Source organism: Canis lupus, chromosome 7 (assembly GCF_011100685.1).
Source record: "Canis lupus familiaris isolate Mischka breed German Shepherd chromosome 7, alternate assembly UU_Cfam_GSD_1.0, whole genome shotgun sequence".
NCBI lineage: Eukaryota > Metazoa > Chordata > Mammalia > Carnivora > Canidae > Canis > Canis lupus.
The window spans coordinates 63,427,885-63,444,875 of NC_049228.1; the positions used below are offsets into that span (position 1 = coordinate 63,427,885).

The 16,991-nt window shown below is 38.7% G+C and overlaps 1 protein-coding gene across 4 annotated transcripts in view; it reads left to right on the top strand.

The window, feature by feature from the left end:
• ZNF521 (zinc finger protein 521) overlaps positions 1-16,991 on the top strand; it is a 275,389-nt gene that overhangs the window by 240,116 nt on the left and 18,282 nt on the right. For all 4 annotated transcript variants that reach the window (XM_038543632.1, XM_038543629.1, XM_038543630.1 and 1 more), the window contains 2 exons: positions 5,625-5,756; positions 8,430-8,545. In XM_038543632.1, the coding sequence (XP_038399560.1) occupies positions 5,625-5,756; positions 8,430-8,545 (248 nt within the window). The remainder of the gene's footprint in view (positions 1-5,624; positions 5,757-8,429; positions 8,546-16,991) is intronic.

Below are 16,991 nucleotides of genomic sequence, written 5' to 3' on the forward strand. Positions count from 1 at the left end.
TTTTCTACTCCTGGTTTCTAGGGTGAGCCAATGTAGCCGAGGGGTGAGTTTTGTCATGTGTGGCTTTTCTTTGTTACTCCTCAGACCCCGAGCTTATAAATGTGTGCTTGGAAATTAACTCGGGGAAGAGGAGAAGCAGAGTAAAGGGTTGGGGGTTGGGAATTGGTTTGGGGCATAGTTTTCTTGGATTTAAAAATATATGTTAAGGATATAGCGGTATACACGTTCGAACTGGAAAAATTACAACTGCAGGGCATTTGATTCCTCTGTTTGGATTCCAAGGGCAGAGTTTACTCCCACTCAGATCAGAGCTTTTTAAGTATCGCCCCTGCCACATGATGATGCACCAAGAGGGGTTTGTATCTTTGGACTTTAGCCTATAGATTTATGCAGTGGAAGAGGCTGGAGGACCCTTCTGGCCAGTCTCGAGGGTAAATAAGAGAAGGAGTTCTACTTATAAACCGTTACAAATTGGTCCTCCGTAATGGCTGCAGTGTTGATCAGACGATCTAAGGGGGCCCCCAGTGATTCCTGAGATAACAGCTGCATGTAAGTCAACCACTGAACATTTGCTTGTAGCTGCTCTAGATTTTTGTTTTTATTGAAGGAAAAGGAGTATAAACATGGGACACACAGTCTGGAGGCTGCTTAAAGGGTTTCTCTTGTTTAAAGCTTATATTGAAATGTCAGTGTCTTCTGTTAAGCTAACAATTGCCATGTTGGAGCTTATAACTTGAGTTGTGCTGGAGCATCCAAATGGCAACTATTATTTCTTTTTTCTGTTACAAAGCTGGCTGATTAATAGCAGTGTTGGTCAACGTTTTCTGAATTGGAGAGATAGAAATTATCATTCCCCTTTGAACTGGCCTCAGACAAACAGATTTTGTCCTTAGAGCACCAAGTTTTGTAAATGATCATCAGGTTGTATTGCAATTATGTATTCAGACTCTTTTCCTTTGAAACATTTAATAGTGAAGTAAATATTTACATTAGCATCAGTGTCTTCTATGTAGACTCGATTCCTGTTTACATTTACATTCACACTTAAATGGAGATTAACAAGTGGAAGTAATTATTTGAGCTGAAATTTCTATACGTGGGAAATGATTTCTCAATTATACCCACACCGTCTCTGGCCGTGCTTTAAAGTGGTTGACGGGCACGGGAAGTTGCTGGCCTGCAACATGTTTCTCGGTGGTGCCAGCTCCACTCTTGCCCTTCCTGACCTTGGACCGATAGTGCTGGCCACACGCATGCTCCCCTCCACCAGCACACAACAAACAGGGATTTTCTGTTTGTTCTGGAAAGATGCAGGTTTATTTTTGAAAGCTCCATATTCTCCTCATTCAGTTGACTAATCTTCACTCTGATGTTTCTTTCTCCCTTTCCCTGTGCTCATTTCTGCTCTCAAGTGTACTTGGCTAGAATACCCCTCAGCCTAGTGTGCAGTACTGCAGTTTTTCTGTCCTCCATACTATTGCCCATTTCCTGGTAACTCTTTGGCTATCAGAATTTCAGCATTGTAGTTAATAAGGGCTAGCATGAGTAGCAGTTTTTAGTCTTTAACTTTCAAAGTCACCTACAAAGGCAAATTAGGCTCATTGTGGAAAATCTGGAGACTCTAGATAAGCAGAAAGGGAAGAAAAATCTAGACATTTCATCCATAGATCTCATCTATAACTCAATAAAAAAAAATAGGGCTGCACTAGCCTATTATATCCTTAATGGAATATTGTAATGGTTATTAAATCAATTGACTCAGAATCTCTTTTTAATAAATGAGTCAGACTGTATTATCCAATTACTGTCAGCTGCTACCTTTCCGGGGAGCAGAGATGGTTACTTTGATTGAATTTTTAGGCTTTTGGCACCTTTAGGAAGAAGGGAGATAGAAAGACAAGGTGCAAGTTATGGCTTTGCAGGCAAAATCCTGAGCCTGAGGCTTAAGTTCCCCTGAAATCGGAGGTGTTGATAGTGCCACCTCAGGAATGGCAACTTTAAATTAAAACCACAGTGCTACCTTCCAGCTCCTTCCTACCTCATCCCAGATAGCAAGAAGAGAGAAGCTCAGTTTTGAAAGGAAACAAGGCTTACCTAAGGTTGATCCCCCAGTACTGAGGATTCTTTTTAGAAAGTCTTTGAAAATTAAGACACTGCACTTAGCCACACAGTGTAAATAGAGAATGTACAGGAGCTGAGTTACACAGAGACTCCGAGTAAGGATAAACTTTTGAAATCTTTACTATAAATGCATTTTCTTAGTTTGCCATTACTATCTTGCCCCCTTCTGCAGTTAAAAAATACAAAATGAGTTCTGTTAATGAGTGATAAAAATGTTTTGGGTCCTCCTGTCTTGCTCACTCATTATCCACTTGACCCTGTGGAAATAAGCAAGTGTGAGCACGGGGGAAATGACCAGAGAAGTTAATGAAGGTGGGAGACGGGTGTACAGGGGTACCCTGTCTAGCTCGGAGCACCCTGGCTTTCCCTCCTCTACCATTTGCTGTGTGGTAATTCAGATATATATTCCGTCCTACTCAAATCGCTAGGAAAAGTTACTTGTTGGAAAAGACCTTTGTATAACTTAGGAATGTAGAACTCCCAATATCTTTTTTTCGATATTAAAATGTGCTGTTAAACTATAAAAAGTTCTGAAAATGCTAGAAGCTATCTTTATGATCATTGCTATCATAGTGCCTTCACCAAGTATGGGATTGATGAAAACTAAGTCTGCACTAATAATACATAAATGCTTTATGGCTGTGTGTCACCTTCTTGTAAATTCACTTGACTAAGTTTGGATTATGCAACGTTTTATGATGGAACTTCTCTGTTCTCAGGATGGGAAATAAAAATTGATAAGGACATTTTCTTTGTATTCATGCAACACATATCTTTCTCCCCTTCTATTAGTTTTCCAAACAAAATACGCATAGTCAAGAAACGACAACATCACATTAAAGATCATTTTAACTTTCAGGATTCACTTTGTGTTTGTCAGTCAGTCATTGTCCTCTAGAAAGCCAACCAGGCTCATATGTGTCACTTCACAAATATTGTAGGGTTAAGAATTCTGAATCTGGGGCACCTGGGTGGCTCAGTGGTTGAGCATCTGCCTTTGGCTCAGGTCGTGATCCTGGGGTCCTGGGATCGAGTCCCACATTGGGCTCCCTGCAGGAAATCTGCTTCTTTGCCTACGTCTCTGCCTCTCTCTGCGTCTCTCATGAATAAATAAATAAAATCTTATAAAAAAGAATTCTGAAACAAATGTTTATACCTTGCTCACATCCATAGGCCACATGTTGGTTCTTGTGTGAAGCACAGATTTAAAGATGAAAGCAGAACTCTTGGTTACCTTCTTTCCACCAAAGTAAGGTATGCAGCATTGAGGAAATAGGAAACATTTAAATTTGGCAAATTCTGTTGATCAACTTAGTGACCCAATTCCCTACAATAAACAGTGTTCCCAATATTTCTTAAGATCTAAAATTTGGGAAAATGTTGGTGACTTCAGGATTGAAAAAAGAAAGAGAGAGAAAGGAACAGATGAAAACCCCTTGATCTTATATAATCCCTAAAGCTTTTTGTATAACCCCTTGTCATGTCAGTATGCACAATTAAACTCCTTCTTACATAATTATAATCAAGGAATTTACTGTGCCACCCAAATACAGAGTAGGTTTTTATCTCTTGTGAAATGTAGACAGTACTGGGTGGCTTAATTAGTGCTTTGCTTCTCTTTTTACAAATTCCAATCCTCTGCTTCTAAAGACTCATACTTGTGTGGGAAGAGAGATTAGGAATACAAATAGAGCGATTTTACTCCTAGTTAGCTAATAATAATTCACTTTGTAATTGAGCCTTCGTGTTGCCAGTGATATCAGACAGTGGAGGACTTACACGTGCATGTTGTGTTGCACGAAAGGAGATACCTTTGGAGGATAGACTTGTTGCCTTCACAGTGTGAATATGCCTTTTATTCCATAGACCTAGAATATCTGACACTAATGTGCCTTAATAACATTTCTAATCACTGCAAATAGGAGAAGATAAAAGTATAACAAACTAGGTTAAACAGCTTAATAACCCACAACCCTTGGACCAACTAACAAACTAGGTTAAATCACAAGCTAGGTTAAAAGATAACAAGCTAGGTTAAATTGCAGCCTCTCAGCCCTAACTCTCTCTGAGAAGTCGTCTGGGAGTCGCTGGTGTATGCTATAGCCTGTTTGCTGAGATCCTGGCCCTTGAGGCCAAGATGCCTGGAGTTAAGTTCTGGCTACACCAAGTATTGCCTCTGTGACTCAGAAAAAAAAAAAAAAATCACTTAAACTCTGTGGGCCTCGTTTTTCTCATCTATAAAATGCGACTAATAGTAGTTGTTAAATTAAACGAATTTATCTCCGTCAGCACTTAGAACAACAGCCTGTGAAACACAGAAAACACTAAAGAAACGTGAGGTTGTTCATTCTAGCGCTACTGGTGTTCAGTTCTTATAATTGCGAATTGAAATAAGTTGGAGTAATCCTTAAATTTTAAATTTCAGAAACACTTTGATGAGGAGAAAAGCAACATAAAAATAATGGTGTCTTGGGGATCCCTGGGTGGCTCAGCGGTTTGGCGCCTGCCTTTGGCCCGGGGTGCGATCCTGGAGTCCTGGGATCAAGTTCCGCATCGGGCTCCCTGCATGGAGCCTGCTTCTCCCTCTGCCTGTGTCTCTGCCTGCCTCTCTCTCTCTCTCTCTCTCTCTCTCTCTCTGTCTCAGTCTCTGTCTATCATGAACAATAAAACCTTTAAAAAAATATAATGGTGTCTGTCAACAACAGAACCTCTTCACGTTATGTAGCAATTATTATTACATCAAAATATTCTTCTACTATCTTGTTCCAAAGGTATCAAAGAAAAATCCAGGAGTAGTCAAAAGTGAGTGTGGAGTTGTTAGAAATTCCTTTGGAGAAGGACAGTCTAGATCGCAAGGTGAAATTGAAACTGCCTTACAAAGCAGAGGGAGCATTGAACTGAGAAGATATGTGGAGCTGGGAGTACCATGCTGGAAAAGAAAGCATTTATAGGATAAATGAAAAGAAAGCATTTATAATGCTATAAGCATTAATAGTATTTCAAAATCACCTGAATAGCTTGGGAATAGGAAAAGAAAGTTTGTGGGAATACCTCTAAAAACCTTATAGTTGGGAACAGAAACTTGTAGAACCTTCTAAGTAATCCAGAGGGGAGGCCTGAGAAGAAGCTATCCATTTTTCTATGGGTCCATTATTGTAGGACTTTAGAAATACACAGCCATAAAATCACAATAGTGAAAAGGAGATGCCCTAGCAGTGATATCTAATTAAACTTCAAAAGCTTAATGAAGTGCGTTACCCAAAGACAAATCCTGTCTTCTGGTTATCTTTGGATTTTTAAATTCCAGAAATGTTTTTGAATTGATAAAAATTCATAGGTCCTGTGAAACAATAACCAAAAAACATATATGCTACTTATATATTTATATTTGGTCACAGAAATCATTTAATGTGTGTGGTTATAGGGAATTCACTTGTCTTTTAGAGATATGGTGGGTTTCAATTTTTCAATTTTTCTGCTCCAATTTTTATTCTCCTTAACAGATGAGGGACTGAACCACGAGTGTAAACTCTGCAGCCAGACCTTCGACTCCCCTGCCAAACTCCAGTGCCATCTGATAGAGCACAGCTTCGAAGGAATGGGAGGTACCTTCAAGTGCCCCGTCTGCTTTACAGGTAGGAAACTCTAGAGAGCCCCGTGGCCAGATCATGTCCTTACTACCAAGACGTATCCCCACTGCTACAGCCTCTTGCAGCTATGACTTCAATTCAATTTGGGGAGAAGATGTTTGATTTCTGCTTATTAGCATTATTGATTGCTGCCTACTTAAAGGCTCACATGGGCAGGAAGGTTAACTGTCAGGATGAACAAATGGCATTTCGAGCTCTCGCAGAACTTTGCACTTTTCCATTTGGAAAACGACATCCATGTTTTGTTCACTTTTCTCCTCTTGGTGTTAAAAGGTTACCAAGGCGGAGTGCCTGCACAAAACGACTTCTTAATAATCACAAGCCATGTAACTAAAAATGCAGCCGTGTTGCCAGCCCCTGTCTGTTACTTCAACTTGGAGAATTTTGTAACGTTCCCCAGAAGAAATCAAAAAGATATTATTAAAACCTCTAGTTCAAATTCTTGAAACTAGAAAACAGATGAGATGAACAGATTAGAGGAAGTGTTTATTTCCTATGAAGTTGGATTTTTAAAGTAGAAGTTGATAGAAATTTACACTTTTGAGAAGAAACTTTTATTGAATGTTGTAGCACTAGAGTTTTCAGCAGCAGCAGCAGCAAAAAAACATACATCAGAAACTATAATTTGAACCCCATAGGGGTTGAAATAGGATCATACACATTCCTGGTACTCCCCTAACAGTGACAAAGTTATTTTGGAAAATCCTTTGTGATCATTTTGCATGTGTCTTGAACTCGATGGTCAAGCCCCTCAAGGCTATGTTTCCTTCTTATTTGCAAAAAAAAAAAAAAAAAAAGCAAAACAAAACAAAAATACATCCTTCTCTCAAAATTGGCTTCTTTGTCTACAGAGCAAGATTCCAGACATTGGTTATTAACCTTCACTGTTCAACCTATAGATTTCTGTCCTTAAACAAAATGAGAGGGGGGCCATGTTCATTGTCCAGTTACCACAAGTAGTACTTGAATAGGGTGATGGCTCTGCCTTCAACATTTGCCTGTGAGGCTCCTTCTTTCAGTAATTCCATAAGCCACGCCTTCTTATGGAACTGTTTTTTTTTTATTCTTTTGGTTTGTATTTTAAATATATATATTGGGTTTTTTTGGAGGGAGAGGAAGGCTTGCTTTTTAAAATTCTTTGGTTTTTTGAAGTTTGTATTTAAATTCCAGTTAGCGTACAGTCTACTATTAGCTTCATGTATACAATATAGTGATTCAGCACTTCTATACATCACCCAAGTGCTCATCACAAGTGCCCTCCTTATTCCCCATCGCCTTTTTCACCCATCCCCCCAACCACCTCCCCTCTGGTAACCTGTAGTCTGTTCTCTGTAGTTAAGATAAAAGTATATATTGTTATATTTTTACCATAGCATAGCATTTATGTTAAGACACAATGAGTCAGGAGTCTGAGTTCTCTATAAAAGCTCATAATAAGTCTTCATAAAGAAGACTGGATCATAGATCTTCTCATGATTAAGACCCCTAATAAAATAGTTATTTGATGTTGTAGCCAGAAGCCTCATAAAATGTTCTGTTATATGGAGATCAGTGGCAAATCGGTATAAAAAAAAAAAAATTTCTTTTTGTTGATGTAGGTAAGAGACAAAAATGCATTAAACATGAGCAGTCCGCATTTTCTGTGCTGACAGACCTGAATTGTTTTAGTGTACCTGGAAGTAATTTTTAAAATAACAATTAAAAGAAAAAAAAAAAAAACCTTCCAATATAAAGCATGTTAGGTGGGAGAGAAGAAATCTGAGTAGTTTTTTAAGGTAATGAAAAATGTGATTAAAATGTATGACTCACAAGAACAATATTCTAATATTTTAGGTTGGCTGGCAATTAGAATAATTTTAATGATTAGAGTGGAGTCAAAGTCAAATGCCAACATCTTTAATAAATCCTTTCCCTGCCTATACAGATTAATATTGTAGATGCAAACTTTTTTAGGTCACAGTGCAGCAGGCATCCATCAGAAGTCAGTTCTGCCAACCCAAACACTGCCTCTGGCATATACAATTTAATTATTAATAGTATGTCTCCTAGGTAAACTGTTACACAGTCTTAGGGCCTTGTTTTGTAGTCATTAAAATTGAACATGTTTATATTATTGAAACCCTTGCATTCAGTGTGTAGGCTGAGTTGATCTTAAAGTATCCAAAGAGAATTTACCTGCCGTTCTGTTTCACATTTATAGACAGTGCCCCAGAGTAGCTGTGGGATATAATTTTTAGCATTAACACATTTAAATAGAGAACTGTTTGCTAGCTATAACTTTAGGCAAATACAATAAACAGGGTTTTGGCATCTATGATTTCTTAACCTGTGGGTTGCTGAGAAATAAGAGTCCTTTCTGTTCAGACGGTGCTGTGCATTTGACAATTTTCAGCTTTATTTTTAAAAGATTTATAGGGAGCAGGGCCTCGATAAACCTTTACTTTGGAGCTGTTTGGGTTGAATTAGGTGCTTGGTAGAGTGCACCTTCACAAAAGCCAGGGACCTGACCACAAGCAAATGTGACTCGGCCCTCCCCAGTGACTGGCGGTGGTCACACCCAGAAGGTGTGCTATTCGGTCGGCTGGGTCCGGGGCTCTTCAGGGGGAAGCATCACAGAAAGAAAATAACCCAGAGTTCAACCTCTTTTTACCGTTGCAGTGTTTGTTCAAGCAAACAAGTTGCAGCAGCATATTTTCTCTGCCCATGGACAAGAAGACAAGATCTATGACTGCACACAATGTCCACAGAAGTTTTTCTTCCAAACAGAGCTGCAGGTAATGTCTCCATGAGGAGAACCGAGATTGAACTCAGTTGCTCTTCTTATAGGAAACAAGGGCATTTTAAATCTGGATTCACAGTATCACTCACCCTGGGCCACCATGATGCTCAGTGTGTATTGGGGCAAAGGGAAAATTAGAGGCTGGATTAACAGACACCAAAGTAATTTTGCCTCTGGCTGCTGTCAATCATAAAAAGAACTAGAACAGACCTATAATTGGACCTTCTGACCCAGTGTGATAGGCTTAGGGGTCAGGTTTATTGGACTGTGGGATCATTCACCTCGCTGTCATGGCCCACTCTCCCCAATCCTGTTTTATTCATGTTCTGTTCCCACTGGACTCCAAGCTGGATGGACGTCCAAGTTATTGTTGTCCAGAGGGGTTCAAAATTGGAAGGGAGAAGGAAAGAGAAGAAAGAAGCTGTACTCATGTCCAGTATGTTTCTTACACTTAATTAACTAGAATAATTATTACTTAGTAATAATCTAGTTAAAAATTGTGGCCCCCAAAGACAGTAGGTTTAGCCTTTAGTGTCCATTTGCTAGATATGTGACTTTGCAATGGTCCATAATAATGACTCTGAACCTCAGATATGAAGAAATGATAGACAGGTGTAACACTTAAGGGGTTGCTGTCAGGCAAAAATGAAGTTAATAGGTCTGAATCTAAGGTACAAACCAGAAAATAGAACACAAATGTTTGGTTGGTTTTATTACTCTTGGCAACAGACCAGTCGTTAAATTACAGGTAAGAGACCTGGATGCTAACCTAGAAATCTTACTAATGGTGAAAGGAAGATAACTCTTATTTTGTTTTTTCTGTTACTTCATCTGAGAAATAGGCACAGTACTTTATCCTCATTTTTCTGATGAAATTCTATGAGTAACATGTTTTTATTAAATGTCGTTGGTGCCTTTGGAGGAGAATGGATTCAAACTCAAAATCGTTTTATTATTTTGAACATTATTATTAACAATAAAGTTATTTAGCCTAAAATGGGGGAAAGGGATAGTTATTTTTTTTGCATTGAGTCCCTTCAACGAGATCCAGATGAAGGAAGAACTCAGAGCCATACCCACTCCTTTGTTTCTCATCCTATACTGTGAACCCTGGGACAGCTTTGTACCTTCTTGGACTCTGGGGAAGCCAAATTTATGTGAATTCTGTGTCAAAATAAGGAATTTACATTTTATGATCTGTTATCGTCCCAAGAGTAAACAAATAGCAGATTAAGGTGGTGAAAGATAAAATATATGAATGAATGGGTGAGCCCATTTCATTGTCATAATGGTGTCCATGGACTGAAATTAAAGTTGCGGTCTTACTTTTTATCCCTTCAAAATAGATTTCTACTCTTTCATATCTGTTTGGGAATTGAATATAGAAGATTGACCAAGTTAGAGTATTGTCAATCTTAATATAACCTATATTTCTGTTTGTAAATATATTCTTACTGCAATAGGTATCAAAAGAGAAGTCATTGCGTTTTTATGACTCGGTAAAGGATATGGCCAATACACCTAGTGATACTTAATTAGCATGTAAACTGTGGAGCAGAATTAATAATAGATTTTAACCTATTCAGTCTCTTCGATCAAAGTTGTAGAGACTCTATAGAGACTGACTTCTACCTAATGTTCTTGAAAAAGGTTTGCAACAAAATTGCACTTTTATACTGTATTAGTAGATTTCTAATATAGCTAACCTGGTGGCAAGACGTCATTGTTTTTCATTAAAAGAATCCAACACTGTGGCCGTAGTAGCCTGTAGCCCATTGTAGCATAGACAAAACTAAGCAACTAAACACATCCTTCAGAACTCCAGGTTTCTTTTATAGTGTATTTTAGGGTTTTGTGGAATGTATGGTATTTATTCTTTTCTACAATTAATGTAGAACTAATTGTAGAGTTTTCGAACTCTTTGATCTTAGGATGCCTTTACAGTTAAAATGATTGATGACCACAAAGGGCTTTGATTTATGTGGGTTATTATCTATTGATATTTTCGTATTTAAAATCAAAATTAAAGGATGTTTCAAACACAAGAATATACACATATGCAATTCTACTAGCTGTCAGAGAGATGATGTCATCCCTTGTCAAGTAGCCTCTAGGAAACTCCACTGTGTACTCATGAGACAATGAGAGTGTAAAGGGCAAATAATGTCTTAATGCTATTATGAAAATAGTCTTGACATACAGACCCCCCTGAGAGGATCTAGGAGACCCCAGAGGTCCCTGAGCCACACTTTGAAAACTCTTGGTTTATAAGATACAATACAAAACACACAACTCTTTCTGACTCTTTTGAGATCTTCGAAGGTCAAACATGTCTCAAATCATTCTTGATTCATTCATTCAAATTGTGATCTGGGCCACAATAAGGCTTAGACTGTAATCCAAAGCTGTAGGCACTCTTCTTCCAATCCCGTAACTCAGAATCATACATATTTGGTCTTTTTTGGCAGGGGCGGGGGGAGTGCAGAGGGAGAGGGAGAGAGAGAATCTCAAGCAGATTCCCTGCTGAGTGCAGAGCCAGACAGATGTGGGGCTTAATCTCACAATCCTGAGATCATGACCTGAGCCAAAATCAAGAGTTGGTTGCTCAACCAACTGAGCCACCCAGGTGCCCCACATACTTGGTCTTGATATAAATACTCAAGCTCAAAATATGCATTATCTCTTAGATAAGAATAGTTTTTAAATGTACTATATGATAATTTTTAGAACGCTATCCACAGTCATAGGAATATCTGTGTAGGTCTGTTTTCTAAAATCCCCAGTAGTAGCAGTGGCTTTTGGTTTCAATACATTAAGAAAAATGGATCATAGTTAACTTTACTTTTTCTAGTTTAAGAGTGTTTGGATTTTTTATGCTTTACCCTCAGGGGTTCACAGTCCTGTACATTTGCTTTCATTACCCAAATTACCTTTACACCTGTGCTCAGAGGATGGAATTAATATAATTTTTAAAGATTGATTTCTTTTATTTCCTGCTAAAAATTGGGTATGATAAGTGTACAAAAACCATAATAGTTTTGTTAATTTCTAGAATGAGGAGGGAAATCGACTGAAATTAAGGTAAAAGTAGAAAATTAGATTGGTAACCAAAATCATAAGAGTAGAAAAATGAAAAACGAAGCCATTTTATCAGCCCAATTTGGTTCATGCTTTGGTATGTAAAATAAATGCAAATTTTAAAATTGACACATATCATACATACCATTTGAATTCATACTCATCTACTTTTTTATGCCACTGAACCTCAGAAAGGAGGACTTTACAGAAGAGATTATAAAACTAAATGTCCAAGAACTAAAATCCCGTTGGATATTGAAAGCAAATAAAGATTTTATTTATTTATATGAGAGAGGGGAGAACACGAGGCAGGGTGAGGCAAAGGCAGAAACAGAGCAGGGAGCCCAATGTAGAGCTTGATCCCAGGACCCTGAGATCATGCCTTGAGGGGAAGTCAGATGCTTAACCAGCTGAGCCACCCAGGCACTCCTAAAAGCATGTAGTTTATTTGACTGTTCCATCAGAGTGAGAATACTAGGGTAAGTCTAGGATGAGCATTTCAAAATCACCTCATAACATAATGACAGTGTATCTTTTAATGGTGCATAAATGATTTCATGAATGTGCTAAGTAATTTACATTTCTTTCACTGCTTATGCTCAGTTAAAAATGTGAAAGCATTTGAGCATTTGTGTGTGTGTGTGTGTGTGTGAGAGAGAGAGAGAGACAGAGAGAGAGACTAGAAGTGCTTTGTTGGGTATAAAATTTTATATTCAACACACACAGCAGTGTGTTATTTTCATTGATATTGCCTACAATGCCCAGTCAGAACTCAGATAATTCCTCATTGTACACTGTCCATCTTTAGGATACCAAGGATTCAGACATCATGTTCTGGACAGCACAGATGACAATTCCTTTTAGAATTAAACAAGACAAAATCTCGGGGCACCTGGGTGGCTCAGTGGTTGAGCGTCTGCCTTTGGCTCCGGTCGTGATCCCAGGGTCCTAGAATCAAGTCCCACATCAGGCTCCCTGCAGGAAGCCTGCTTCTCCCAAAGCCTGTGTCTCTGCCTCTCTGTGTCTCAAATAAATAAATAAATAAATAAATAAATAAATAAATAAATAAATAAATAAATAAAATTTTTTTTTAAAGACAAAATCTCTATTTCTATGGAACATTCAATCTAGGACACACCTTTTGCCGGTGTGGAAGCTGTGTTCTTCACATGACCAACCCCTAATCCTTTCTGACCAAAAATTCTAAATTCCAGTTTAGAGATATATAATGATAATTATTAGCAAGATACAGGCTTTTTCTTTTGTTAGAGCTTTCCCTCATTTGTGCAAGGAGTAAGTCCACCTAGCATGGTGGTAGGGAAGATGTGCTTTGAAATAAAAGTGCATTACATGAACTAAATGAATGTTTTGTTTTTTTAAAAGCAAATGAATATGTTGAATGTTTCACATGTTTTCCTAATAGACCTCAAAACTTTTTCTGCAGAACTTAAGGAAGCTGCTTTGAGAGAGGGATGGTGTGGTCCAAGAATAATATCCTACAATGCATATTTGTATCCAAAGTGGTTTATACAGGTGTGAGCAAGTGGTGTGTTTGTAAAAATGCTGCTGAATAGGCCACTTTCTTTCAATATAGTAATTACTGTTTAATTGGTGCCTCTAGAAAAGCTACAATTCAAAGGCAGTGATCAAATCATCCTCTTCCAATGTGTCTCCATAGAAAGTTCCATCAGGCACCATGTTAAGAATTTAATGGATGTAGAGGGAATTCCAGCAGGAAGAAGAGAGGGAATTGGCCTAGATGAACTTCAGGCTCTGAGATTCTGGTACTTGAATTCCTTTTGAATCAAAGGTTATTGTGATATGCAGCCCTTCCCTTCATTAGCTCATGAATGCAGTGTTTTCCACATTCAAAATGCAGTAATCATCTGACATTCTAAAGGATACATCATGATTTTCTTTCTTTCGGATATCACTTGGATATCACTTCCGTTTAAATATGCAATTGTCTCTTCAGCTGTTTTTCCTTCTCAAATCACTTTCCCACCAAATCACGTGAGCTTGATGCATATTTTTCACACCACAACTTAACTGGTGCTCAAGTTTTATGGTCATACTTCTGAAAAAAAAATGAAGCAGTGTGCATATTATGGGCCCTCTAAGACAACAATACAACATGGAAATATGGCTGCTGAGCTGGTTGCTGGGTCATAGGCTAACTTAGCCATTTGCCTAAAGTAGCCTTTTAATAAATGTAATACAAATTCGTGTCTCAGGTTATTAAATAATGTGTGATGAGACATTTAGGAGTCCTTGTTAATAGTCAAAATCACAAGTGCTATGCTATTTACTACTTTTGTCCCAGTGCCATTATTAATTAAGAAAATATATTTATTAATTAAAATACTAATAAAAATATAACTTCATCATTTTAAATTGACCATGGTCCCAATCATTCTGTGACATATCAAAAATAATTAGAAATAGATCATATTTACAGGCTACTAGAAAAGATAAGATATGCATATGATTAGCCATTATATGAGCTAATATGTAATAAACTGTTATAAGTATTTGAAGAGAAGATGCTTATTCTCCAGCTGGGAGACTCAAGAAAGACATCTTGTGGGAAGCATTCAAGCCGGTTCTGAAGGATGGATGTGATTCTGGTATCTGTGGTTATGGGAGAGTTAGCCACCCATAAGTCTCTAATGGTTAGTAGTTCTAAAAAAAATCATTTTTTATGAGATTTTTATTCATTTGTTTTAATTTGCATTCAGTTCTCTGTAGGCAGCTTAGTACAAGGGAAAGGGCGTGAATTGCAGAGAAGAATCACCAGAGTTTGATTTTGGTCCCTGCCACTTACAAGCTGTCAACTGTGTGCTTCAGTGTCACCATCTATAAAACGGGCATGTGGGAAATAGCAAGGACTCATGCCCAACTCCCAGGATCCTAGTGAGAGAGTGCAGTGGAGTGTGGACCAAAACAGGCACTGGGCAAGCATTGGCTCCCTGACCCTCTCCCTGCTCCCAAGTGCTGACCTAAGTATACAAAATCAGGAGTCATCATTACTCAGAAATAAAATCTCTTATCTCAGACACATCAGATTTTCCTTAGTTGTCTGCTCTAGTTCTACTGGAATAATTTCCCAGTTAATCATACCTTGACATAGTTTCATGTTAATTGGTTTGCAGGTAAAAATTCTTATTTTAAAAACATTCATCTTTTTCAGGAGATTAAAGAGTCTTGGGCTTTTTTCTTTCCTTTCTTCTTTCTAGCATTTAACCATAAAACAAAACACTTATATTTGCTTTCAGAAATATAAAAACATTTCAAAACAACCTGACCCTTCCTTCTCTCCATATACCCTAAATTAAGGACATGTGGCCAAAACAAAAGGTTTTAGCATGCGCCTCCATCAAAGACAAGGTGGGATCTGTGATTTGGGGAAAGGTTTGTTTCAGTTTGTTGTCATATTTTTCTCTGAGTCAGGCCAATTCTCTTTCACAAACTGGACGAATGGAAAGGTGTACCTTTAAAGCTATCAGATGTGCCCTTAAACTGTTTTGCTTCCGATATTCTTCACAACATTCGTGTATTTTTCAATTGCTTTATTTTTCTTTCTAGTGGAGTTTGATATTTCTTTCTTTATCCCCACTCCAACTATAAGATTCAAAACCCTGTCCTGCTTTGCCTCTTATCATGTGGTCTTCCTTAGGGAACCCCAGATTGGAAGATTTGCCCATTGCCCTGTCTGGGCCTGCCTGCCTTTGCTGTGTTTCATAGCGGTAGTCTGGGAGCATAGTCAGTGTGGGGCACCTACTCCCTGCCTCTTCCTGGGTGGTTCATGTTTCCTGGTACTTGGGCTCTCCATTTATTTCCTCAGATCCCTTGGACCTCTGTATCTCTTGTTCTTGGGGCTGAAATCACAGCCCCTGAACACGTCACATAGCCACAGGGATCTCAGGAGTATTAAATTGTGTCAAGTGAGCATGTGGGTCTGGAACTGGTCCCTCCCTTTCTCCACCACCTCATTTCTCTGCTTTGTGGGCCTGCGGGGCTTGTGAAGTAAATTGGTGCTCCACCAACTTCCACTTAATTTGCTCAGTGGTTAAATTGATCTATCTCTTTTATTTGATCGAATCTCCAGGAACTGAATCATTTGCATTGATTTATTGATTGGTGCTATGTTTTCACCATTACTTTTGATCACTTTCAGCTGTTAATATTGGATAATTCAATCAGGATTGATTGGCCCTACCATTGAAGGCAGAAAGTTAATCATACAGGACAAAAAAAACAGGACGCGGCTAACCTCAGTTTGACTGTTTCTCATTCATTCATTCTACTCTCTCTTTCTCTCTCTCCCTCCCTCCTTCCCTGCCCCCTCTTTCTTCCTATCATCTATGCAGTAGCACAAAGCTAAGGTTTTTCTTGAGCAAAGAAGGGAGTTTTAAGTCTTATAGTATTCACAATGCATCTAAAGATGAGATAGCTTTATTTTGTTTTTGTTTTTTATAAGACTGCACCTAGGAATCAAGCAAGCATCCAGGAAGACAGATAGGCATGATAGTCACAATGAACTCATTTGGACTAAATGAGTAAATGCATTTTCAATTACCCGTTTTGTACCAATAAATGCCTCGTCTGTGTGTGCACCTTTTACTAAATTTGGCCCTCACTGCTTCACCATGTGTCCTGCTAGTCAAATTTTCAAGAATCAAGTGGTTAATATGACTGAAGTAAGGGCAGCAGAGGTGATTGCAATAAGCAAAAATCACTTTATTTACATCTGAATCGTTTCTACAGCACCCCAGCTCAATTTTTAAAAATTCTCCATCCATTAATTTCTTGATGTTCCTATCGATGGCTGGTTTTCACTATTAAAAGATAGAGCGCCACCTCCTCGTTCTAGGACTCATTCCCTCCTCCAACAGCCCTGTTGTTAGCGATCTGCCATTACATTATTTTTTTGTCTGGCCCAGAGTTGACAACAGATGGCCATCTCCGAACTGCCATCAATGCGACTTTATGGAGCATCCAGCTAGGGTGTACTGAAGAGCACTGTGGCCAGTTCCACAGCCCCCTCCCTCCCCACCCCCTGGAAATGCTCATCACCTCTGCCACATTCTGCTTTGGCTGGGCTTTGCTGGCCCCGCCACCTTCTATGTCGCCAAGACAGCCTGCTGCCACGGCGCCAGAAGATCTGCCTCCCTCCTCTAGGAACAAGAAACTGCGGGCACAATTGTCCTGTAAAGACAGAGCTCTGTCTCACCCCGTTTGTAGTCAGATCCTTTGGAGAGATCTGGAAATCCAAATTTCTAGAACATTCTGCAGTCCAGAGAGGCACGTTAAATTCCCACATATGTTCCTATTTTAGATGTTTGCTCCACACATGGATCAGC